Here is a 25,978-nt window from a genome sequence, read left to right as displayed (position 1 = left end):
TTACGGCCTCTCCGTGGCAGTGGATCCAGGAGGGCTCCTTGGTTCACCAAGGAACTCCGAGAGATGAAGCGCCAAAAGAGACGCCTAGAGCGACGTTGGAGGGCTAGTAACTCTGAATCCAACCGAACACAATTAAGAGCCTTTATTAGGACTTATCTAGCGGCGACACGGGTGGCAAAATGTGCACATTTTTCCGCTCTTATTGCATCCGCAGACGCCCTGTTTAGGATAGCCCGCTCCCTCTTGAAAGGGAGGGATGCGGACGACCCTCTACAGGGTAGAGCTGAGGAATTTGTTCAGTTTCTGTCGGATAAAATCGCTCGGATCCAGACGGACCTGGACTCCACTTGGACGGTACCAGCCGAAGCGCCGGGGGAAGGTCTTGATCAGATTTTATGGAGCGAGTTTCAACTTGTCGCTCCTGAGGAAGTGGACAAGGCCATGGGAGCGGTGAGTGCCTCCACCTGTATACTGGACCCGTGCCCCTCCTGGCTGGTCTCGACCAGCAGGAAGGTGACACGTGGCTGGCTCTAGAGGATTGTTAACACCTCTCTTCGGGAGGGATCCTTCCCGCACCCTCTAAAGGATGCGGTGGTGAGACCCTCCTTAAGAAGCCTTCCCTGGACCCAGCCATCTTGAACAACTATCGTCCAGTCTCCAACCTCCCTTTTGTAGGGAAGGTTGTTGAGAAGGTGGTGGCCTTTCAACTCCGACGGACCTTGGATGAAACAGATTATCTGGATCCCTTTCAGTCGGGTTTCAGGCCTGGTTACGGCACAGAAACTGCTTTGGTCACACTGATTGATGATCTCTGGCGGGCCAGGGATAGAGGACATTCCTCTATCCTAGTGCTTCTTGACCTCTCAGCGGCCTTCGATACCATCGACCATGGTATCCTTCTGCGATGGTTAGGGGAGGTGGGAGTGGGAGGCACCATCCTACGGTGGTTCTTCTCCTACCTCTCGGACAGGTCGCAGTAGGTGTTGGTTGGAGGGCAGAGATCGACCCCTAGGCCCCTCAAATATGGGGTGCCACAGGTTCAGTCCTGTCCCCCCTCCTATTTAATATCTACATGAATCCGCTGGGTGAGATCATACACCGGCACGGGATCAAATACCATCAGTATGCAGACGATACTCAATTGTATCTGTCCGCCCCGTGCCAACGCAGTGGAAGTGATGTGCCAGTGCCTGGAGGCTGTCAGAGTCTGGATGGGAGCGAACAAGCTTCATTTCAACAAGAGCCAAGGTGGCGCAGTGGTTAAATGCAGCACTGCAGGCTACTGCTAGATCAGCAGGTCAGCGGTTCAAATCTCACCGGCTCAGGGTTGACTCAGCCTTCCATCCTTCCGAGGTGGGTAAAATGAGGACCCAGATTGTTGGGGGCAATATGCTGACTCTCTGTAAACCGCTTAGAGAGGCCTGAAAGGCCTATGAAGCGGTATATAAGTCTACTGCTATTGCTATTTCATTTCATTTCATTTAATTAGTTTGTATGCCGCCCACTCCCGAGAGACTCAGCTTGCACTCAATCCCGACAAGACCGAGTGGCTATTGATGCTCCCTCCCAAGGATGGTCCAGTTATTCCACCTCTTAGCCTGGGGGGTGGAAATTATACACCCCTCAGAGAGGGTCCGCAATTTGGGTGTCCTCCTGGATCTGCAGCTGACGTTAGAACATCATTTGTCAGCTGTGACCAGGGGGGGGCTTTGCCCAGGTTCGTCTGGTGCACCAGTTGCAGCCCTATTTGGACCGGGAGGCCCTTTGGATGGTCACTCATGCCCTCGTCACCTCAAGACTGGATTACTGTAACGCGCTCTACATGGGGCTGCCCCTGAAGTGTTCGAAGACTGCAGTTGGTCCAGAATGCAGCCGCGCGAGTGATATTGGGTGTACCTAGATACACCCATGTTACACCTATCCTCCGCGAGCTGCACTGGCTCCCCATTGGTCTCTGGACGCGCTTCAAGGTGCTAGTCGTTACTTTTAAAGCCCTACATGGTTTAGGACCTGGCTACCTGAGAGACCGCCTCCTGCCATTTACCTCCCAACGACCAATAAGATCGCACAGATTGGGCCTCCTCCGGGTGCCATCGACCGATCAATGTCAGCTAGCGGCTCCCCGGGGGAGGGCCTTCTCTGTAGCTGCTTCGGCCCTATGGAACGATCTACCCATAGAGATCTGGACCCTTACTACTCTTCCAGCCTTCCGTAAGACCTGGCTGTTCCGGCAGGCCTGGGGTTGTTGATTAGTATCCAGCCCCGCTCTAACAGTATGCATGATGTGAAATTTTAATACTTGTATCCTTATTTTAAATTTTTTCATGTATGTTTCCTTTGTCTTGTCTGTAAGCCGCCCAGAGTCCCAATGGGAGTGGGCGGCATACAAATGTTAATAAATCAAAATCAACCCTATCTTAAGGCCTAGCGCAGCTTCATCTAAGATTGAAGACAGAAAGCAATGACACTGGAGGAATGAGGAAGGCCGTCTCTGCTGTTGCTCCTGCCCTCTGGAATATATTGACTCCCAATGTGAGGTTGGCCCCAACAAGCCTATCTTTTTCTAAGGGCCTAAAGACATGACTGTGCCAGTTGGCTTGGGGCTGGGGGGGGTGGTCAGCGCAAAGGTGGTGGTTGATGCTTCACAACCAGCCTCTCACAAACCAAGTCACTGAGAAGGCCAGCAGCTGGCAAGTAAGACTCATGTCTTGTTGCGTTCAACAACTGCAGGTAATTTACTTAGCAAATGCAGCGGAACAGACAAGTTATGCACAGTTATGAGATGTTTCAATTATAACCATGTCACTTAGCAACAAAGTTGTAGGTTCCAATTGAGATTTGTTCATTTGTTATTGGGCAGTAGTGTACAGCTGAAGAATTGTAAGCCATGTTTTTCAACAATTTTTGCTTATTGCTGGATGTGAAAAGAACACCTTAGAATAAAATTTCATTTTCCTACACTGTACTGGTGCAAGACCAGAATATACTAAGGCTTTAGTTTCTTGAATTTTACAATATATACTTATATATAAATTAAGCAAAAAGCAACTTTTGCAAAAAGCTATCAGTTTTGCTCTTGCTCAGATAAGGTAATATAAATAATATTTATTGTTTGGGGTTCAAGCAAATGTAATAGGGATGAATTAAGCATGTTTAACATTGTCAAATAATGTAACGGTAAAAAAAAGGTCATGCAAGATTAAAATTGAGAGAGAGAGAGAGAGAGAATGTGAAAAAATACAATTAAATACCTTTTCTTTGCTTATTCCTTTAACTATATCTGACATCCTATTCTCCAGAACAGGATCTCCTTGTGTTTTTATCATGCTGCCTGGCAATGGAGGAAAATTTGAGGCTAGCAAGTCAAACTTTGGTGTCAAAGTCTTGGTTTCAACTGAAGCCTGAGGTCGCTAAAAAAGAGAAGTAGCATATTAATATGTTATATTCTCATTAATCTTATTTGCAAAAGCCAGAGAATGGCATAGGAGGCTTGTATCCAATCCCAATTATTAGGGAGCAATTTAGCATTGGCAATTCTGAAATGGCTGAAGATTCAAAAGCTGACTGACTCTAGGACATTATTTGTTATAGCTCTAGATAAGCTTGTGTCAGAAGCAGCTGTTATGTCAACAGGTTATGCACTACTCTTAATGGATCAAGTCAAAGCTATGGTCAGGAGGGCCTCTGTCCAGTTTTGGTGACAGACTGATGTCAATTTTAGAGTAGTCAACATTGACTCACTCATGGCTTTGATCCTTAAGAGTGGATTTCTTAATGCACTCTTCATAGGGCTCTTGTTAAAAACCACCTAGAACTACAATTAGTACACAATTAAACCACTCTCATATTAACCAGGACAACCCAATATTGATATATAACACTAATATTCTAACTGCACCATTTGCCAGTTTGTTTCCACCAGAGTATAATTCAAGGTACCTATGATCACTTCTGAAGTCCTACATAGCTGGAGACCTGGCTTTCTTTTGAGGCCTCTTTGTGATGGCATCTAGCTAGATTGGAGGGTGTTATGACAGACACAGCACCCCTGCGGTCACATGATCAACATTTAGGTATTTGGCAACCAGTATTTATGATGGTTGCAACATCCCAGAGTCACATGATTACCATTTGTAACCTACCCAGGGGGTTCTGACAAGCAAAATCAATGGGGAAGCCAGATTGGGGGAAAAAGGTTAAATGGAGTGCAATTTACTTAATGACTACATGATTAGTGGTGGAAATTCTGGTTTCAATTATGGTTGCAAGTCAAGGACTACGTGCATACCTGACTGTTACTTCAAGGTTACAACTCTAAGGATCCTCTTGTACATTACCTGAACTGAATTATAGCAAATTGAGTTCCAATAAAACTTCTCCCGTGTCTTCCCATTTTACATCTTCTCTAGTTTATCATAAATATAATAGGTTGTACTCCACTGTGCTGTAAAGCACTGTGAAGCAGGATAGGAGTCTAAATTCAATTACTATTGCTAATCTCACCATTCCAATGACAAATATTCTCTTGTTTCTTGACAAATTCTTTTTTCTTTTATTCTCCTAGAATATGTCAATTCAGGGTGTTCTGATCTGAAAACCTGTTCCGAGTCCTGCCAACCATTTCCTGGTTCCAGAATACTTCTTTCTAAGAAACTATCATATCATCCCCAGAATTGCTGCATCATTGCATTCAGGGAAAACCCCCAAACATTTTTTGGACAGTAAAACATTGTCTCTAAACCCAGGAGTCTGAATACTTCAAATAGAAAACAGACCTCATGGTTACACGTTCTGATTCACAATGGACAATTCTGTGGAACTCAGCCTGAAATGCTACTGCTTATCTTTGCTTTGAAATGTTTACAATGACATATTAACCTATGTTTGAAACATATCCCAGAAAGGATTTAGTTGAACAGGAACAATCACAAACATCTAGCTCATGAATCCAGAAACATGTATTTTGGCAGTAAGTTCAAACTCCCAGGTTTTCTGACATGCCAGAGTAACTTATTTTGCCTGGATATAATTCTTCTTACAATTTCATAAAGGGTGTTCTCTTGATGAGAGCTTAGGTAGAAATTACTGCTGCTTAGAATCTGATTCTAGACTACCACTAATTTATTTATTAGATTTATATGCCATCCAACAAGAGACTCTGGGTGATTAAGTCTGGTATTATCTGTATTACAAGATTATAGGTAATTCTTGACTTATGACCTTAATTGAGCTCAAAATTATAGTCATAAGTCACTGCAGGTGTTAAATAAGTCACCATATGACCATAATTGATTTTTTTTACAACTTTTGCAGCTGCTGCTAAGCAAACATGGTCAGTAAGCTAATCTGTTTTACCCAATGGAGGTTTTTTTTTTGCTGGAAATGACAAGTAAAATATTAGAAGCTGCAAAAACATCAAAAACTGTGGGATGGTGCAAATGATTGTAAAGGTAAGGTGGTTGCCAAGTGGTCAAAATACAATCATGTGACCACAAGAGGATGTATGTATGTTGTCTGTGTGTGCACACAGTCATGAAAACTTCAAAATCGGGTGATAAGAACCTGGGAGGAGGGGTGGATTCATCATAACTTCAAGCACATATAAGATGGATTTCTTTGCTTATGTGATAATTTTTCTACAGTCATATAAACGAACATTTAACAAACAGAAGAAGTAAGATATGTGATACTTCTCAAAATTAGTTTGATTGCCGGAATTTTTATTGTTATCCAATTTAGTGGAAAACCTTTTACACTTTAAATTCACATACAATTCTCATGATGTTAGCATCATTCTCAACAGCTGGTGACTGATATGGCAGTAAAAGTAAATGCTTACTGATAGCCTGTCATCTTCCCGTCTCCTCCGACCTCTGAAAATGTTTCTTCTGCAAATTAGTAAAGAAAAGAATTATGTGAATGTTTTAGGTTTATTCATATATGATATAAATTAATGACATAATATTACGAAGACCTTACCTGCCTCTTCCCATGCCATAATCACCATTTTGTTCTACATGAGTAATTTGAGACTCCTTCTGTGTGTAGCTTGGCTCTTGATGTCCAGATAGTGTACTTGTTTGCCGCTCTGGCTGAAAATTCCGTAAAGTGGTTCTATGCAAGTGTCCATCACCTACTGAGACAGCACTGAGTGTGGAGGGTCCTTCTGATGAGTGTTCTGAGCTATTTGTCAACCGGAAATGAGACTTCACTCTGGATTGACATATAAAAACAAGTGAATAAATTCCTCCCACAACACAAATAAATTTCCTGAAGGAGCTCAGAGGAGGTTGATGTCTTAAGGATCAAGGAAATGTGCCAGTATTTTTTTTCTTATTGTAACTATCTGGATCTGTTGGCCAAGAACTGGCAAGCACATTTCTCCAAATCAGTTTCTAAATGGTACTATCCAACCACAACTGTTCCCTAGGTAATTTATAAATGTATTACTAACTTAGTGGGAAGGAAGGAAGGAAGGAAGGAAGGAAGGAAGGAAGGAAGGAAGGAAGGAAGGAAGGAAGGAATCAATCTTAAAGAGATTACACTGAGCATATACTTAGGAGCAGAAAAACATGACCATACAAGTATGCAATTTCGCATTTTCCAATTACATAAATACTCCCCATTTCAGCTTACAATTTTGTCCATTTCTTTCTTAAATTCATTTCTTTTCCTCTTCTAGAGTTGAATTTAAGGAATAATAATGAAATACTTCCTTTTTTCATTTGGGGGTTCAACAGCCATCTAAATTTTAGACAACCAAGGATCTCTCCATCGTCCTTTCCCACTATCCCTATTCAGTGGCATAATAATATGAAATTTATTTCATGTACTTGATAAATACAGGTAGTCCTTGACTTACAACCATTCATTTAGTAACTGTTTGAAGTTACTACAGCACTGACAAAATACTCGTAAATTTTTCACACTTACGACCATTGTAGCATTCCCATGGTCACATGATAAAAATTTGGAGCGCTTGGCAACTGGTTTGTGTTTATGACATTTGCAATGTCCCAGGATCATGTGATCACCTTTTGCAAACTTCTCACAAGCAAAGTCAACGGGAAAACTAGATTCACTTAACAACCATGTTACTAACTTAACAACCATAGTGATTCCCTTAACAACTATTGGCAAGAAAGTTCATTAAATGGGGCAAAACTTACTTAACAAATATCTCATTTAGCACAAACATTTTGGGCTCCAATGTGGTCGTAAGTCAAGGACTATCTGTACACAGGATAAAACAAAACAAATTTATTTCTTCCTCCTTAAGAAGTTCCAATTCTTTATCAAGGATTCTTAAGTAGATTTGAAATAGCACATCACTGCACTCAAAAAAACCCTCTGCCAAGTTGTCACGGGCAGACTTTTTTTAAAAAGTGGACTTTACAACATAACAGGAATATTTGTCTCCCAAAAGTTTAACATACCTATTTGGCACATTCTGGGATTTCTCCCTAGTCCCAATCCACCAAACTCTTGGTCCAAAACAAACAATTCTATTATTAGATTTCAATGTTATACATGGGTAGGGAACTGCTAAGCTTATGCGTTGCAATCTCAAACTGAAAAATGTGAGTATAGGTTTCTAGTTGCTTTAGCAAAGTTCTTTTACAACTCAAGACAGTTTGTAGCAGAACTGGAGTTACTGTTTTTTCTGCCACCATTTATCTATTTATTTATTCTGTTTCATTTAAGGCTGCCTCAATGACGCCAGGATTTTGGTAAATTTTTACGATTACAAAATAATGCAACAAATAATTACCACAGCTGTGGAAAATGACTTCTTAAGGAAAATAAGAACACACAGAGTTCTTATAGAGTTCATATAGAGTTTGCTATAAGCAATGAGCAAATGAAGAATTTTCAATTCAAGAAAAAATATTTCAAAAATATTTTCTTAAAATGACGTGTTGTCAGAAGATACTTAAAAATAAAAGACTGATTTGGGTATCATAATTAAAACAATAGATTGCCAATATCCAATGACGGATATGGCACAAGAAGAACAACACAATGAGATTAACTAAAAAGAAATGAAGTTAGTTTTAGATTAAAACAAATGTAGACCAAAATATTGCCATGAGTATGTTAAAGATGATTCTTCTCATCAAACATAATATGTAGACTAAAAAAGCCAAAAACAAAGGACCTTTTTTTGCAGCTGTCAATCTCAAAACCCAACTAAATTTCCTGTAGGTTTTAGCAAAACTATTCTTTTAGATATGAAGAAAATAAAATATAAAGCTGAAGAAAATATAATAGATATGAAACTGAAGCAGGAGTCGACAGAAATTCACTTATGAGCACAGATAAAATAACCACTCTTTTATTGAACAAGGTTGGTGATTGTCCCAATATAAACATAGAAGTTTTACTTTCCAAAAAGGTTGGTACCAACTTTCTTACCGATTTCTATGGAATGGGCGACCTATACTCAATGCTGCAGTATTTGTCTTGTATGAACCTGGTGAACTGAAGCCGTTCAGAAATCCACCATTCGGAAACGGAGCCTGAAGTAAGCACGACATATATCATGAGGTTCACTGCAAACAACTGAATACAAATTCTCAGAACTGCAATTTTAACAGCTGCACAGCTAAAACCAAGGAAGTACAGGTAATCCTTCTTGCTTAATGAATGGTCACGGATGTGATAAAATCTTCCAAAATCTACTTATGATCCCATTCTGGAGTTCTGACAGTGTATTTCAGGGATGCCAAACTCAATTTCTTTGATTGTCGCATCAGGGTTGTGTTTGACCTCGGAAGGCCAGGGGTGGGTGGGGTTGGGCACAGGCCCCTAAAGCTCTGTTTTTGCTTGCAGCCCCACAGGCCAGATTTAAGCACCCCATCGGCCGCATACCTTGAGTTTGACACCCCGGGGGTATTCCCACCATGGTCACATGACCATATTTCAGGCACTTGGAAACTGGCATGCCCTTATAGCCAGTTACAGCATTCCAGTCACGTGATTGCAATGATTTTTCTGGTTTCTAACAAAACCTGCCCACAGGAATGAATCCATTTTATGACTACAGTATTAGCATAAAGACTGCTGCAAAAATAACCATACAATTGAGTTGGTCACGTAAAGGCCTTGATTTATAACTGTCATGACTTACAACATAAATTCCAGGCTCCATTAAAGTTAAAGTCAAGGACTACCTGTAAGTATTACACCTATATAATTTCCACAATAATTGTTGTTACAATATAAACTTGGATGCCTATGCATTGGTTGGAGGTGTTCTCAAATTTATTACTTTTGGAAAATAATTTCTAAAATAATATTGATATAGTAATGCAGTGAAAAGATACATTCAGACCAGATTATCATTTAAAATAAACACCTGCTCACGAAACATAAGCTTTTGCTTTGGAATCAACAACCCTGTGGAACTCAAATATTTAAACAGCTCAAAAATATAGAATTAGGAGAATGCAAACTGCATTTCATTATATTCACTATTAAAACAGATCTGACTTTATTTTCTATTAGAGTTCTATCAATACAGGCAGTCCTCAATTTACAACCACAATTAATACCAAAATTTCTGTTGTTAAGTGAGACATTTGACAACCTGTCTTGCCATAGTTGTTAAGTTAATCACTGCTGTTGATAAGTTAGTAACCTGATTGTTAAGTGAGTCTGGCTTCCCATTGATTTTGCTTGTCAGAAGGTGATCACATGACCTTTTGATCATAAATATGAACCACTTGCCAAGCATCTGAATTTTGATCACATGATCATGGGGATGCTGCAAAGGTCGTAACTTGGTCAATAGTCACATTTTTCAGTGCTGTTGTAACTTTGAATAGTCACTAAAGGAACTCTTGTAAGTCAAGGACTACCTGTAATGAAAATAGCTGTTTATATATTTGATAATGATTAATTTGTGCCACTATATTTTAGTTTCAGAGTAGCATCTCAAATTTGTGAAGAACGCTTTTGTCTGCCAAATAGTTGCACTGCCAATCTACAAGGTTCTGGAAACTCCACTTAGCTATAAGCATAAATATTTTCTATCTGGAATTTAAATGACTATGTTTAATTCCCTGAAGTTATCAGTGTTCCACTCCCCAAGTCACAAAAAGTAGAATATGCAACTCCAATATCAATTAAATGTTGTATGAGGGTCAAAAGACATTCATTACAGGACAGGGAACTTGGCATTATTTTTAAGACAGAGATATATATTTTGAAGCAAAGCAAACACTGCAAAGCACAAACGTTAGGTACTTACCAGGGGTGTTTCAAAATAAGGTGCAGGGTTTGGAGACCATGTCTGAGGCACAATACTATAGATGGAGTACTGCTGAGGACTGTATATAGGCTGCATGAACAGTGGTGAGGCAAACTGTGCTTGTGTTTGAACCGGTTGAACATAAACACTGGAATCCACTACCCGGTAACCATTCTTTGCAAAAAATGTGTTGATGGCTTTTATCCTGGCCTGTATAAGAAAGTTTAAACTGGGCTATATTTATTATAACAAATATAAAGACCGTTACAGGACACAAATGTTACTGTTTGTATTTCATCTGTTTCCTGACAGGTTGTCTGTAGCTTTACTTTTAGCTTTTGTTAAAATTTGGGGATCTCCAATTAAAAATGGCAATTCAAATTAGTTCCTGATTATTCCTGCAACCAACTTAAGATTCTTTGCTGAACCACTTTGCAGATTGTATTGGGAGCAACTGCAGTTCAGTTTAATAGATACACTTTTCAAACATTGTCTGGAACAAATATTTCTTCTCTTTTTAGTTCCTCATGTTCAATTTTTATCAAGATTTTACCATGACAAGATTACTCTTGCAATTAAAACTACCACAAAATTATATGAGAAATAATCCTTTGTAATCTTATTCATAGTTAACCGTAACATAGCAAACTTTGAATTAAACCAGAACTAAAGTTGGTGCTTCAAAATATTACATCTATGACACTCTGTAGAAAAACATAAACATTATGATAATCATACTAATGAAAATCTAATAGTGATTAAGTAGTTATAAGTATAATTGAACAGTTTAAGCATTAAACTATAAGTTGAGATATACATACGATAATAAAGCTTACCATTATTGGCTTGCCCTGAAAGGTTTTAACTTCTTCCCGTAAATATTTAAAAGCCTGTACAGATATAAAAATATCCAATGACAGATCAGTATAACATTTTCAAAAACATTAAAGAATTTCCAGGATTGATTTCAAGCTGAAATATAAGTAACTCTACAGCACTCTTTTGTTACTTCTGCAACATTTCAACTTTGCTATATTTATTAAAGCATTAAGAAAATTACACCACCTTCCTTTCCCATATTTTCTGAAACAAATCTTTTCTCAAAAATCATGTGTAGATTTTTCTTTAAAACAAACAGTAATTTTCTCTATTTAAAGTTATAAATCACATCCCAGAAATAAATACCTGTGCAAAGCAATATACCTAAGATAAATGATAAAACAACAGCTAGTTTACCTATAACTGAAATTAAATGTCATCAGTGTATTCAAAACCAAAGCATCTGAAAGTTCTGGAATTTTCTCTAGCTGAGCAATGGGAGATTAGAGAGCTTACCCGATGGGAGAGGGGAGGGCAAAGGAAAGCACAATTCTACCAAAAGAAGAACCAGCACTGTGTCTGAGATTCACAATGTCTCACCAAACTGAATGGGAGATACCTATTACATTTTACATATAAGTTGTGTATATATAGGGTCTGACATTCAGGCACAGTGACATTCTGAGTGAAGCCTCCCTCAACACCAACCTGCTGGGAAGTTCTCCTGATTTCACATTTCAGATGAACACAAGTTGTTCTTGCTGCAAAATGACTGCTAAAGAAAGTGGAAGAGGTACCAAATGGATCAGTGGAACTGAAGAAACCATAGCTGTGATCCTGGGACAGGAAGTATTTCATTTCGACTTTTGGAAAACAGCAATGCGTGCAGTGGCACATCTTCTGCCATTTCCTGACTCTTTACAATCACCTAGCTGCTTATAATTATCAACGTCCTTACCTTTTGGAATACTGAAAGTGGAGGAAAGAGATTTTTTGCTGGGATAGATGGTATAAGAGAGTCTTGGATAGGATTAAGCACAATTAATGGGCTGCAGTCAGCGTAGGTATTGTTTGCTAAGCTTGGGTAATAGGGCCCAAATGGAGTGCAGACAACATAAGATTTCAAATGATTTGCCATTTTACATTATTTTGGTGAAATTGGAAGGTATGAATGAACGGAGGTTGGAATCCTGTATAGGATAAAGTCAAAATAATTGACCCGTACGTCTGTAGTAAGCAACTCTGACAAGGAGCATGATTTTTCCAAAGCAAAACTAGATATCTGGGAGTTGGGAAATATAACCAAGAATCCTAACACAGGTTATTTTACTTACTTTTAGAGAATGAATGGAAGAAAAATCTCAGACCAAAATGTAACATCCTCACAAAGTCATCAGAATAACAAAAAACAGAATTTTGCTGAACTTGGTTTTAGATATATAGTTTAGGGGAAAGGGGCTACTACTTTTCAATTAAACTAGAGAAAATTCCAGAATGAAATTACATACAAAACCTAAAGACATTAGTGAGATTCAAAGAAAGCACAACATATAACAGGTCACATCAAACAGGATTCTAATACAGCAAAGAAATTTCATAGAAATGGGTGTCTTGTTTTGTTTGGTTTAATAAAAATTTTGATTTGACAATTTTCTAAATAATTTCATTTTGAAAGCTGCAAATACCAGCACATCTGTAGAGCTGCAGAAATCTTATGCAACTAATATTTGAAGAGCAGCAGTCTATAGAAATGCTGAAAGAGTCTAAAATCCAATGTTCCTGTTTAACAAAAGGACTTCTATGAAAAGCAGTTTGCATTTCCAACTGCAAGCTTTGGACAACAAAAGGATTTCTTGCCACACCGAATAGACCGAACGCCAAAATATTTCCAACCACTTTCAGATTAACTGTACGAGAACATGCTTGAAGGGGAAGATAGCAAGAACATGTTTGCATATATGCTATTGGTTAAGTGTAGGTTGTTTATTCATAGTCTTAATAAAGTATTTTCCTATAAGTTTTATTAAGATCCCAATGCTTTTGCTCCACCTATGTTTCTGAATTTATAAATACAATCTATTTTTATTAAATTGACATATTTAAAAGCAAGAATTTCAAACTGCTTTGACTTATTTGAGACACTAGAAAAAGATAGAATTCATTAGTGAAATGAAATTCAGAACGCATGCTATTCTTACCTGCTGTGCGTCAGTATCTGACTGGAATGTAATGTACCAGTTGTTATTGTGAGCAAATTCACAACTTATAACTTTGGGACAGCTTTCATTCTTAAACAGTGCTTTTACTTCCTGGATTAAATATATAAAGACTATTTCAGTGAAATACATTAACAATTATGTTTTAAAAATCCTATCCATGCTGCAGGGGATTTTAATTTCTGCAACAATAGTTTGAAAATTACTATTTTCATTTTAATTTCCAAACAATGGTTAATATTAAGTATATAAAATCATTTTGTGACTTTCCAAATCAAAGTGTTTAGGAAATAAACAATTAAAAAAAATACTGTCATAGCTAAGAAAAAGTCATTATTCTTTACAACTAGGAATGTTGTATGATACCTTTTTTTAAAGGCAAATTACATGAGAATACTTACTACAAGAATGTGGTAAACAATACAGGTATTTGAGAAGTACAATCATTGCCAAATATTTCTAGTCCATCAAATCTAGCTCAAAACCAATATGTAGCTCAAATACATTACCATCTCTCACTTGCAAACTTGTATCAAATATAAACATTACTTTAACCTACTGGTTATTGTCCTGCAAATGAAGTTGTTTTCACACTGTCATATTTGTAATACATTTTAAGACACTTACCTCTACTGGTGTGGTTTCAGGGATCTCACGAAGGATAATAATGCAACGCTTATGATTTGGTCTAACTTTCTCTCCTTGTTCATCCACTTGGACTATAGGAGAAGCTAAATTAAACAGAACAGAACTCTGTTTATTGAAAATACACTGAGAAAGCATGGTGAAAATCTCCTTCTTCAGATTTCAACTTAATCTAAAACAATATGGTCACTGTTTAGTACTCAATGTATGTAACTCTGCTCATTCTTCTGTTAGAGAATCGTCATCTGGCACAACAGATTTTATGTATGCCACTAAAATACTTTTCTGTATTTATGGGTATAATACTCTGTACTGGGGCAAGTTTCAGGTATATTTTTAGAAAATACATATTTGGTTAACTACAGGTAGTCCTCAATTTATTACCAGGATAGGGACCAGAATCTCAGTCATTCAGCAAAGCAGTTAAGCAAGAAGCCCATGTGACTGCTTTACTCAATAACTGCAAACCCAGCATTCCCAGTTGCAGTCATTAAGCAATCTTCTGGGTCATTAAACAGACACAGCAAAAGAACTGCTTGCTGGGATTAGCTCCTCTCTGGACATGGTAGAAAACATCTCTGGTGGGTTGCAAAACACAGTGTGGACCTTCAGGATCTAAGCTCCACATTTGTATGAAATTCAGCTCTCCTTGTGTGGGGAAGAGAACTTCTCTGGTGGACTGTGGGAATGGAACCTGTGGGACCTGAGCTTCATTTCTCCACCCTGCTGAAGGAGTTCTGTTTCTCTTAGCAGGCTGCTCCTTTAGCCAGTTCCCAGAGATGAGAGGGAATCCTCTTGGCAGGCAGTAATAGCTTGCAACCTTCTCTGCTGGCTTCCCCATTGACTTTCTAGAGAAGCTGGCAGAAAAAAAATGCAAATGGCTATCACATGATGATGGGGCACTTGATAAACAGTCATAAGAGCTGCACAGTGGTTAGAAAGGAGTACTGCAGGCTTATTCTGCTGCCTGCTAGTTGCCTGCAATTTGGCAGTTCAAATCTCACCAAGCTCAAGGTTGACTCAGCCTTCCATCCTTCCAAGGACCCAGATTGTCATATGCTGACTCTATAAACTGCTTGGAGAGGGTTGTAAAGCACTGTGAAGCAGTATATAAGTCTAAGTGCTATTGCTATAAGTATAAACAAGTTGTCAATTACTCAGATGCAACCACTATGAGTGGTAGGGGAGATGTTTTATGACAACTGGAAATGTTAATGCGATCCTGTGCCTGAACAGTTGGTTTTATATTCTGCCCCTTTCAGAGAATTAATAGTGTTATGTGATGTTATGCTGGCCACATGACCACAGAAAGTTCTTCAGACAGTGCTGGCTCAATGGCCTTGAAACAGAAATTACCGTCTCTTATAGTCGGCAACAACTAGCTGAGTAAAATCCACAGGGATTCTTTTACTTTTTTTAATCTGCCAAGATAGGAGAAGAAAGGGTTACAAGAGGGTTAGCAGGCATACAATGGGGAATACATATCGAAAGGAATGCACTGGTGCCAACTCTGAATATATACACAAACAGTCCAGTGTGTCTGCTAACTCTCTTGTAATCTCTTTCTCTCAAATCTATTTACTCTGCAAGGGGAATGAAGAGAACAAATGGTCAGGGTCGAAAAAGATTGCTTTTTCCCCCTTTTTCTAAACTTGGTAGGGCAGAGATATCTGGTTAGCCTCTCTTGAACCTGACCTATTTTTGTCATCCCTTTTTGTCAAAGAAAGTAACTAAAAACATCAATTCCCCTCTTGCTAATTATCCAAGTGCCAGAGTGATCATTCCAAAGGATGGGTGAGAGAGGAAAATAAAAACAGTCACAGACATGTTATTTCCCACTTAGCAACATCATCAATTAAAGATAGAACTACTGGTCCCTGTAGTTGCTAAAAAAGGAATACCTCTATATCCATTTCTATGCAATAACAAGGTCAGGACAAGAGATTTAGAATAATAATTCTATAGAATTCACACAGAAATGAGATTTTTATATACCTCTTAGTACTTCCACAATAAGATCCATATTGGTTGTCAGTTTCTTAATTCCTTCCATATTGGCAATAGTCCATATTGGAATAAATTGATCACTGTCCATCTGAGACATCAAGTAAAGATCCTTGGATAGATTCTCACTAGAATTAAATTAATAAACATTTTACTTAACTTTTTTAAAAACGAATACCGGTACTATTTTCTTTTCAAAAGAAATTAATGTATTAACCCCAGAAACAGTTTAAGCAGTTAATAATACACCCAGCTACTTTTAAAGGAGGTATTATTTTTAAACAAAATCTTGATCATATTCCCAAATTAAAGAATCACCATAACAATATAATCTGATATTATTACTGAAAAATAGTTTCAGATTTAAGGTGGAAAAGTAAATGGCTATAAACATTTTAAGTATTTCTTTGCTCCCACATCGCATCATCCACATTGTTCCAAGCTGATTCTGGCAAGCATTTATTAATACACTACACTAAATTATTAATATCATTCCCGACTAGCTTGCAGAAAACCTTGTTTTAGCAAAATAAAAAATAAAAAACTTGGATAGAAAGGGTATCCATTATTTCTCTGAATCAACTGTATCAAAGAATACATTACAGCAACAAAAGTTATGCATTTTAGGTCATTAATGATGTGAAATTATGCAAATAATTTGGATCATTTGTGTAATGACATAATTACACCAATTATGTAAACTGCAATGGAATTTGGTCTCTTCCATGTGAACCCCATTGCATCACAGTCCAGAAAACTGAGGTTTTATTTGAATATCTTTGGCAATTGTATTTAAAATTAAAGTATTCAACTTATTTATCCCCAAGAAAGCAGGGACAGTTATTAGAAAAATAAACTATTTATCTATTTTATTTCTGGGTATTTTAATTGAGGTGTTTTAGCTCAATCTGACTTTGCAACTATATCTACATCTCATTATTACCATTGGGAGCCTCTAGAGATATCTGTCATTAGATTTTCAAATTAATTTCTTATAAAATATCCACAAAGCATGCCAAGTAGCTCTATTTAGCTGAAACTAACCTCATAAATACACTAATACAATAAAAAAGGCACAATACCGTGAAAAACAGAACTCTAATTGTTTCTTCAAGCATTCTTTTAAATCATCTGCAGAAATGACAGGGTTGCCTTCACCTGAGAAAAGAATTCCAAGAATATATTATCTAAAACCAGGAACTTATATTCCGTTTTTATCCCTACTGACAGAAAGCAGTTGTAACTCACTTCCTCCTAGCTCCTAACACCCTTTTAAAAATATGGTGTTGAAGATTAGGGAATTCTTAGAAAGCAGAGGCTTTGAGAACTTGTATCTTACTTCCTTTTTCCTTTTAACAGTGTTGGATCAAAGGATATCAGTAGCCAAAAAAGTATTTTCCTTCATGGAGGACTGGTGGAACTGCAGTAGGGCAGATGTATTAAGAACACCAAACTTAACAAATACAATACAATACAATAGCAGAGTTGGAAGGAATCTTGGAGGTCTTCTACTCCAACCTCCTGCCTAGGCAGGAAACCCTATATCGTTCCAGACAAATGGCTATCCAACATCTTCTTAAAGACTTCCAGTGTTGGGGCATTCACAACGTCTGGAGGCAAGCTGTTCCACTGATTGATTGTTCTGTCAGGAAATTTCTTCTCAGTTCTAAGCTGCTTCTCTCCTTGATTAGTTTCCACCCATTGCTTCTTGTTCTACCTTCAGGTTCCTTGGAGAATAGTTTGACTCCCTCTTCTTTGTGGCAACCCCTGCGATATTGGAACACTGCCAAAATGTCTCCCCTAGTCCTTCTATTAAACTAGACATACCCAGTTCCTGCAACCGTTCTTCATGTTTTAGTCTCCAGTCCCCTAATTATCTTTGTTGCTCTTCTCTGCACTCTTTCTAGTCTCCACATCTTTTCTACATCATGGCGACCAAAACTGAATGCAGTATTTCAAGTGTGGCCTTACCAAGGCCTTATAAAGTGTTATTAACTCTTCACCTGATCTTGATTCTATCCCTCTTGTTTATGTAGCTTAGAACTGTGTTGGCTTTTTTGGCAGCTGCTGCACACTGCTGGCTCATATTTAAAAGATTGTCCACTAGGACTCCAAGATCCCTCTCAGTTACTACTATTGAGCAAGGTACCACCTATATTGTACCTGTGCATTTTGTTTTTCTTGCCTAAATGTAGAACCTTACTCTTTTCACCATTGAATTTCATTTTATTAGATAGTACCGAATGTTCAAGTTTGCCAAGATCCTTCTGTATCTTAAGCCTGTCTTCTGGACTATGGCTATTCCTGCCAGCGTGGTGTCAGCTGCAAATTTGATCAGTTTCTCATTTATTCCTTTACCTAAATCATTGATGAAGATGTTGAAGAGTACAGAGCCTTGGGGTACTCCACTGCATACTTCCCTCCATGTGGATACAGTTCCATTGAGGACTACACTTTTGAGTGCGGTGGGTCAGCCAGTTACGAATCCATCTGGTGGTGATGCTGTCCAACCCACATTCTTCTACTTTAACTAGTAGTAGGTTATGGTCTACCTTATCAAATGCCTTACTGAAGTCCAAGTAAGCTATATCAACGGCATTCCTCTGGTCCACTAATTTTGGCACTTTGTCAAAGCATGCAATAAGATTAGTCTGGCATGATCTGTTTTTGACAAACCCATGTTGGCTTTTGGCTATTACTTTGTTTACTTCTAGGTATTCGCTAATTCGTTGCTTATCTTTTCCAGTATTGGTACTGGAGGTCAGGCTGATAGGTCTATAGTCTCCTGGATCTATTCTCCCCCCCCCCCCCCCAATTTTTTGAAGATGGGAACCACATCAGCTTTTCCAGTCCTCTGGTAGTTCCCCGGTGCTCCAGGATCTCTGAAAGATATAGTTCAGTGGTTCTGAGATCTCATCTGCCTGTTCCTTCAGAATCCTGGGGTGTAATCCATCCGGTCCTGGTGATTTGAACTCGTCTAGGGAAGACAGGTGCTCACTTACCATTTTCTTCCCTATTTCAATTTGTGTTCCTAATCTGATTTTTGTGGTGCTGTTTTTGATAGGTTAGACTATTTTATCCCTTTGTGTAAAGATAGATGCAAAACATGAGTTCAATAGTTCTGCTTTCTCCCTGTTGCTTGTCACCTACTTGCCATTTTCTCCCTGCAATGGACCAATTGTTTCCTTAACTTTTTTCTTGTTTTTAACATGTTGGAAGAAGCTTTTTTTGTTATTTTTTACTTTTGTGGCAAGCCTTTCTTCATTGTGAGCCTTAGCTTTCCTTATTTCATCTTTACATGCTCGGGCTATTTGCTGATATTCTGCCTTAGTGATGTCCCCTTTTCCACTTTTTAGACTTAACTTTTTTGTCTTTCAATTTGTCAGAGAGTTCTTTATGCAGCCATGCTGGTTTCTTTTGGAAGCTGTTATTTTTCTTCTTCATTGGTATTGTGCTAGACTGAGTTTTTGTAATCTCATTTTTACAAATTTCCCAAGCTACTTGAGTTGTTTTCCCCTTGAGGATTCTCATCCATGGAATTCTTCCCAAACTCTAAGTTTATTGAAATTAGCTCTCTTAAAATCCAAGACTCTAGTTTGACTTTGTTCTACTACTTGTGTTTGCATAATGTTGAATTCCAATATTGCATGGTCACTTGCCCCCAGGGTTCCTATGGCTTCAACATCTTCTATCATTTCCTCTATTAGTGAGAATGAAGTCTAATATGGCCAATCCCCTTGTTCCCTTCTCCACTTTTTGGGAAACAAAGTTGTCTGCTAGGTTCGTTAGAAACCTGTTGGATCTTCCACTTGGTGCAGAGTTTGTTTCCCAGTTGATGTCAGGGTAGCTAAAATCCCCCACTACTATTGTGGTGTGCTTCCTACATACCTTAGTTAGCTCACTAGCAAAAAGTTCATCTACTTCCTCTGCTTGGTTGGGTGGCTTGTAGTATAGAGCTATGGCAATGTCATTTCCCCCCACCCAACTTTTAACATGCAAATGCATTCAAGATAGTTCTTATCATTTTTGGGCTCTATTTCTGTAGAGATGTAGTTATTTCTTCTATATAGTGCAACTCCACCTCCTCTTTTATTTGGTCTATTTCTTTTACATAATTTAAATCCTTCTAGTTGTATGTTCCATTTGTAGGTTTCATCCCACCAAGTTTCTGTAAAGGTAACAATATTGTATCTGTCGTCATTAACTTGAATTTCTAATTCACCCTGTTTATTCCTCATACTCTGTGCATTGGTGCATAGACATTTGAGTCCATTTTGATTGATCCTGTGTTTACTGCCTACATAACCTGTGTTATGCCTGACTGCCCCTATTTTCTTGCTACTTTTATGATTCATGCACATGGCATGGTACTCATTATTAAATGGTTGGTTTTGCTTGAGAGCGGGAGTGATAATCTTACCCGCACAAACATCTATGTTGCATGCAATGATATGAGTTTTAGATTGCTGGGGACAGAAATGTTCTGTATCAATTAATTCTCTGTCCCCGCTGTTCAGTTTAAATGTTTATCCAGAAAATCTGTGAATTTAATGCCAAGCAACTCAGTCCCTTTCTTGGATGGATGCAAACCATCTCTTTTGTACAGTTTTTCATTGGACCAGCTGCAGGCATCATGACTAATAAAACCAAAGCCTTCCCTTTTACACCACTCCTTTAGCCACACATTAAACTCTGCTACATGCTGGCCCTTCCCTTTTTGTTCCTTATATACTGGTAAAACCTCTGAAAAGATAAGACTACAACCTACACTACTAAGTTCATACCCCAAGCTCTGGAAATCATTCTTCACAGAAAGTACATCTTTTTAGGATAGATCATTTGTGCCAAGATGTATAATAGCATCAACATCACAATCCTTACTTGCATTCTTGAGTATCTTAATACGCCTCTTATCTCTGCTGGCAGTAGCACCTGACAGACACCCGACCTCTTTTAAAACCTCCATATCCTTTCCTAAATTTACATCCCTTACAATTGAATCACCAACCAGAAGGTGACTTCTCTTTTTACATACCTTGATCTTCTTGTGCGACTGATGTGTGATACCTGGATCCCCTTTTCGCCTTTCCAAAGAAAGTCCTTCATTTTGGACCACAATCCCATGCTTATTTGAGTCATCATTATCACAACTACCCTGACCTGTCTCTTTAGTGTCCCCATTAAGGTCAGCAAGGGCGCTATATCTGTTATGCTGGATCACAGCAAAAGCTTTGTGTTTATGGTTCACAGCTCTCACCCTGCCAGATCCCACGGATGCCCAGACTGCTCTTCTCCTGCAGGATCTTTGTGGTAGAGGGGGCTGATAGTGTGGCATTTCCATAGTGTGGAATGGCCGAATGGGGCACCTAATTTCTGCTTGGAGAGCACAGATTAGAGATTTTAGATAGGTAATCTGTCTAAGTAGACTAGTAATTTGTTTACAAAGGGGACAGTATCCAAATCTGAAGAGTACTGGGAAAGACAGGTGCAAAACAGCTATTACAATGAACTAAGCCAGTCATTTTGAAATAAAATAAAATAAAATGACAATCTCAAGCGCACTAATTCAGAATGCATTATTGCTATTTTGGTTTATAGATACATGATTCCTCTGTGTCTCTCTGACTGCTCCCTTGTAGCCAGTAGCTCAGGAAAGTTCAAATGAAGTGGAGTTAAAAGGCCCCTACCTTTGTCTCTCTGACTCCCCCCTTGTAGAAAACAGCTCCAATCACCAGCAGCAGGGAAGTTCAAATGAAATGGAGTTAAACAGCTACTACCTAGTCCTCTTTGTCTCTCTGACTCCCCCCCCCCACCGCCCGCTAGCCAGCAGCTTCAATTACAAGCCTCAGGGAAGTTCAAATGAAATGGAGTAATGATACCAAATCCCCAATACCTGGGCTGCAGTCAGTTATTCGTAACTGCATCTAGTAATTACTGTTCCTTCTTTTTTTAACTTTATTAATTATACAAAATTGGTTTGTAGTATTTATGGTGTTCTAAGTATATTTTGAACATTGTTCTATTAATATCAATTGCATTGAAACACTCTTTATAGGATTGCTGCTGTCACTTAGGGTCTATAAAGCAATCAAATTAGAGCTATGTGATAGTGATAAATACAAAATATGCAGGGCTTTTTTACCAGAAATCTATAACCCAAAAATACTTGCAATACTTTATTTGCCTTCAGATACTAATTCAAATATTTTGAAGAAGAAAAAAAACCATTTATCACCTGGAAGATGATCTTACATGCAATTTACACACAAACAATAAAATTAAACGGGCTTTCCAATTTGTTGTTGCATAAGAAATTGAACCCATGCTTGGATTCTCCAAGCAGCGCACAGGAGAATTACAAATATACATAGTAAATAGAAAGCATGAAAAAAAGAACAAGCCATTTGTCCTGAAATTATTTTCAATCTGGTGTCCTTTAAAAAACATTTAAAAGAAGAGAAATAAAACAGAACCTTGTCTTGCCTATAATTTTCAACTTTTCATTAAACCCCTTAAACATAGTGCGTGGGATGGGGACTGGAATTCTAACACTTAAAAAACACTTTGGTGTAGTTTCAAAGCTGCAATATTCTCTCTTCAAAAGTAAACAACTGAAAGAATGCTACCTCAGAATATATACAGAATAACTGCACTAGAATTGCAAAGTTGGAGGCGGCCATTTAGATCACTGTGCCACTGTTCAGTGAAGGAATCCAAATTAAAGGCTGGCTATCAAGCCTCAACTAGAATACAGCCCCTGAAGTAAATCACATGTCTAGTTTTTGCTTCTCAAAGCTTAACTAACTTGGGTCCTTCCCTCTCTCCTGATATCAATTACAATCAATTAGAATCTAGTTCCCTAGTTATCCTCCATTCTTAATTGATCCAGTTTCTTCAGAACTCCTTTAAAGTACAGAACTAGGCAACTACTATCTATTGTGGGATATAATAAAAATAACAAAATAAACAAAACACGTAATTAAATGTATTTATTATTTAGAAACTATGTTTTGGAAACTATGTATTGATACCTGCCTCATGATGCGGGCTTCAGCAGTCCTGTCCTGTAGGATCCCGCGTGGCTGCTGTGCAATTTCTGCTTGATCACAGCCACAATAGAGCAAGTCGTGCCAGTGCCACAGCCACAAGGCGAGTGTGGGGGCGGAGCTGCCCCACACTGGCTTACCTCAGGGCCCCTGAAGCCTACCATCCATGCCCAGACATCTTCCTTGGAACACGGCCGTGGCACCAGCATACCGCTCAGCTTCCTGCTCTGTTGTGGCCGTGAACAAGCAGAAGTGGGCCGGCAGGCACATGGACTCCTGCTCCACATGGCTGCTGGTGCTGCCGCTGTGAAGCAAGGGGGGGGGGGGTGAGTGAAGTAGCTGTGGGAACCAGGAGGTAAGCCAGGCACATGAGACAGCTCCACACATCCCTACTTCATGGCCACAGCACCGCGAGCAACCAGACAGAATGGATGGGCGGTTGCGCAGGCTCTTAAGTAGGGCTTATTTTGGGATAGGGCTTCTTTTAAGTGCACAGTAAAAAAACATGCTAAGGCTTATTTTTTTACTGCCACTATCAAAGTTCTGAGATATCAATAATCTCATACACTAGACATAACTGGTATTGAGGGTATACATAGTGTGTATTTTCAGAACCTATGTAATATGCTGCATAATTTGCCAATGTGTTTGGAATAATATTTCATTGTTATTTCTAGTTTTAATAAATGTAGGTTTTCACAATGTAGATTATTTACCCGAAACATCATAGAGTGGATATCCAAGTTCCTCATGTGCTAAGACCAGACCATTAGCAGCTGATTCTTCAGCACATGAACTGTTTCTTGACAATTCACAAGACGAATACATTGCTTCATATTGTTTAGTACAATCCTCTGCAGCCTCAGTATTGCCTGAAAGAGTACAAGAGCAATCAACGGGAAATAAAGTCTAGTAGCAACCCATCCTTATATAAAAAGCTAATGTTTGAGAACCTCTTGTGAGAGAGGAGGCTGCCCAGAAAATGGCTGTACTGCTGTAATCCTGTCTCTTTAAGAGCTCTTGGTAGCCAGCACTGCAACCTTGGATATAAAAGCTGTGCTGAGAGGCAGCTGGTGGTGTTATGTGAGAGCAAAGCCCTTAGATAAGAGATAATTGTCTCAAGGAGTAGGAGTAGGACTTATAAGGAGTAGTAGTTGGAGTAGCAGTGGTAGGAATAGTTGTAAATTGGATATAATTAAAAGAACCTGTGAGACCTCTAAGTACAAGATGTTTTGTTTTGTTTTTTTAAACATAATTACCAAAGTGCTCATACAAATAGGTTAACTTAACTTGGATGCATCCACCAATTTTGGCTTTCCCCCCAACGTTTTTATATAAATGACAGTTTAAAGGACTGTCAAGGATACTAGACAATAAGAACTACACTACCTCCTCTCTCTCCTCCTTTTTACAACCCCGTAATCCTTTCTACATGTCAATTCAATCCTTATTGTCACTGTAAAACATGTGTACAAAGAGATTGGCTGAACCTCCCTTAGTGCACCCCCCAACATAAATACATATCCTTCATTCTTCAGATTACAGCTGTGAAACAACTCCAAAAGCTTGTTTCAAAAGACAAAAAAGGCAAATTATGATTCAGTGATTTATATTTAGATCTTTTCTACAGATATTTGGAGACCACTACGACAAAACAGGTCAACCAAAGTCCCGAAGGCACCAGTGAAAACACCAAATTTTTAAGTGAGCTCCATAACCCCTTGAACAGTATCTCATCTTTATTACTCTATCAGTAATTCAAGACAGCAAACATACCTAATGTTCTTTCCTTTTCCTGTTTTCCCCACAACAACCCTATGAAGTGGGTTGGCCAGAGAGAATGACTGGCCCAAAGTCACATCCACTTGGTTTTTCATGCATAAAACAGGATTAAAATCCAGAGTCTCCCGTTTCCTAGTCCAGCACCTTAACTACTACAGCAAAGTTGGCTCTATGCCAAATATGAGCTATTATATTAAAAAATTTACTGTGACAAAAAAATATTATACATAAAGGAAGTAATCATATTATTTACTTTAATGGACCAATTAGAGGGAAGAAATATTTGCTATTCATGAATGGCTGCTAAATAAGGAAGGACATTATAGTGGCGATTTACATCATTTGAGTGATGGCACTGGACAAATGGTAACATCTATCAATTTACATCATTATGATGGTGTCATTATACAACTCTCATAAGACACTATGTACATTATAATTTTTATCAACCGCATATAAAGTTTGTTGCACTGAGATGCCCAAAAATTAGTATTCAGTTAATTTTAATTAATTTTAAATTTTTAGGTTAATTTTCTCTGAGTCTGCTCACTGCAACACTGGCTCTTTTTAAAGAAATAATTTAAAATGTAATGGAACAAAGAGATGCATGGCTAAATTATATAAATAACCATCCCAAGTCACCTTATAGAATTATACTATATTTATAGGATTATACTATTTTTCAGCATATACATATATATAGTAAGTTATTCTTTTATAGTTTTAATGTTTTTAATAATTTATAATTATTTTAGGTAATACTTATTTTATATTTGTTTTATATTTATTATTTTATTGGATTGTTGTATGACACCCATTTATATAGTGGCTATATAAATTTGATTAATAAATATTTCTATATTCTCTCAGCTTCTCATCACCCAGCAACAATTATCCAAACTAATTCACATAAATACTACAAGATATTTAAGAGTCAGTAATCTCTTACTTAGAAGCTACTACATGTCAAATAACAAAATGAAGTTTATTCATAGTGCAAGTAACTGGATGATGAAATCAATGGCCTTGGATTCCATAATAAATCATTTACTAAGTTGCTCATTATTCTAAGGAAGTAGGAAGGATTGTACATGGCCCTCAGATCTCATAATCTTTTTGTTCATAGGGTCAAGTGTTCACTAAGGTGCAGAAATGAAAAAAGATCAAGACAAAAGTGAGACAAGAAAGGAAATAGAAGAGAAAAGAAAAAGAAT

The 25,978-nt window shown here is 38.2% G+C and overlaps 1 protein-coding gene across 7 annotated transcripts in view; it reads right to left on the bottom strand.

The window, feature by feature from the left end:
• Window positions 1-25,978, bottom strand: part of LARP4 (La ribonucleoprotein 4) — a 49,477-nt gene that overhangs the window by 8,275 nt on the left and 15,224 nt on the right. For 5 of the 7 annotated variants that reach the window (XM_032212348.1, XM_032212347.1, XM_032212349.1 and 2 more), the window contains 11 exons: window positions 23,699-23,854; window positions 17,019-17,094; window positions 15,928-16,064; window positions 13,915-14,018; window positions 13,270-13,380; window positions 11,089-11,142; window positions 10,253-10,462; window positions 8,416-8,519; window positions 5,980-6,213; window positions 5,840-5,888; window positions 3,252-3,410 (listed from right to left, as the gene is read on the bottom strand). In XM_032212348.1, the coding sequence (XP_032068239.1) occupies window positions 3,252-3,410; window positions 5,840-5,888; window positions 5,980-6,213; window positions 8,416-8,519; window positions 10,253-10,462; window positions 11,089-11,142; window positions 13,270-13,380; window positions 13,915-14,018; window positions 15,928-16,064; window positions 17,019-17,094; window positions 23,699-23,854 (1,394 nt within the window). Of the gene's footprint in view, window positions 1-3,251; window positions 3,411-5,839; window positions 5,889-5,979; window positions 6,214-8,411; window positions 8,520-10,252; window positions 10,463-11,088; window positions 11,143-13,269; window positions 13,381-13,914; window positions 14,019-15,927; window positions 16,065-17,018; window positions 17,095-23,698; window positions 23,855-25,978 lie in introns of those variants that run through there. The other 2 variants (XM_032212352.1, XM_032212353.1) reach the window with 2 other exon arrangements.

The sequence above is a fragment of the Thamnophis elegans genome, chromosome 2 (genome assembly GCF_009769535.1).
Source record: "Thamnophis elegans isolate rThaEle1 chromosome 2, rThaEle1.pri, whole genome shotgun sequence".
Lineage (NCBI taxonomy): Eukaryota > Metazoa > Chordata > Lepidosauria > Squamata > Colubridae > Thamnophis > Thamnophis elegans.
Note: the sequence above shows the minus strand (reverse complement) of the source record. Positions and strands in the feature narration are given on the sequence as shown.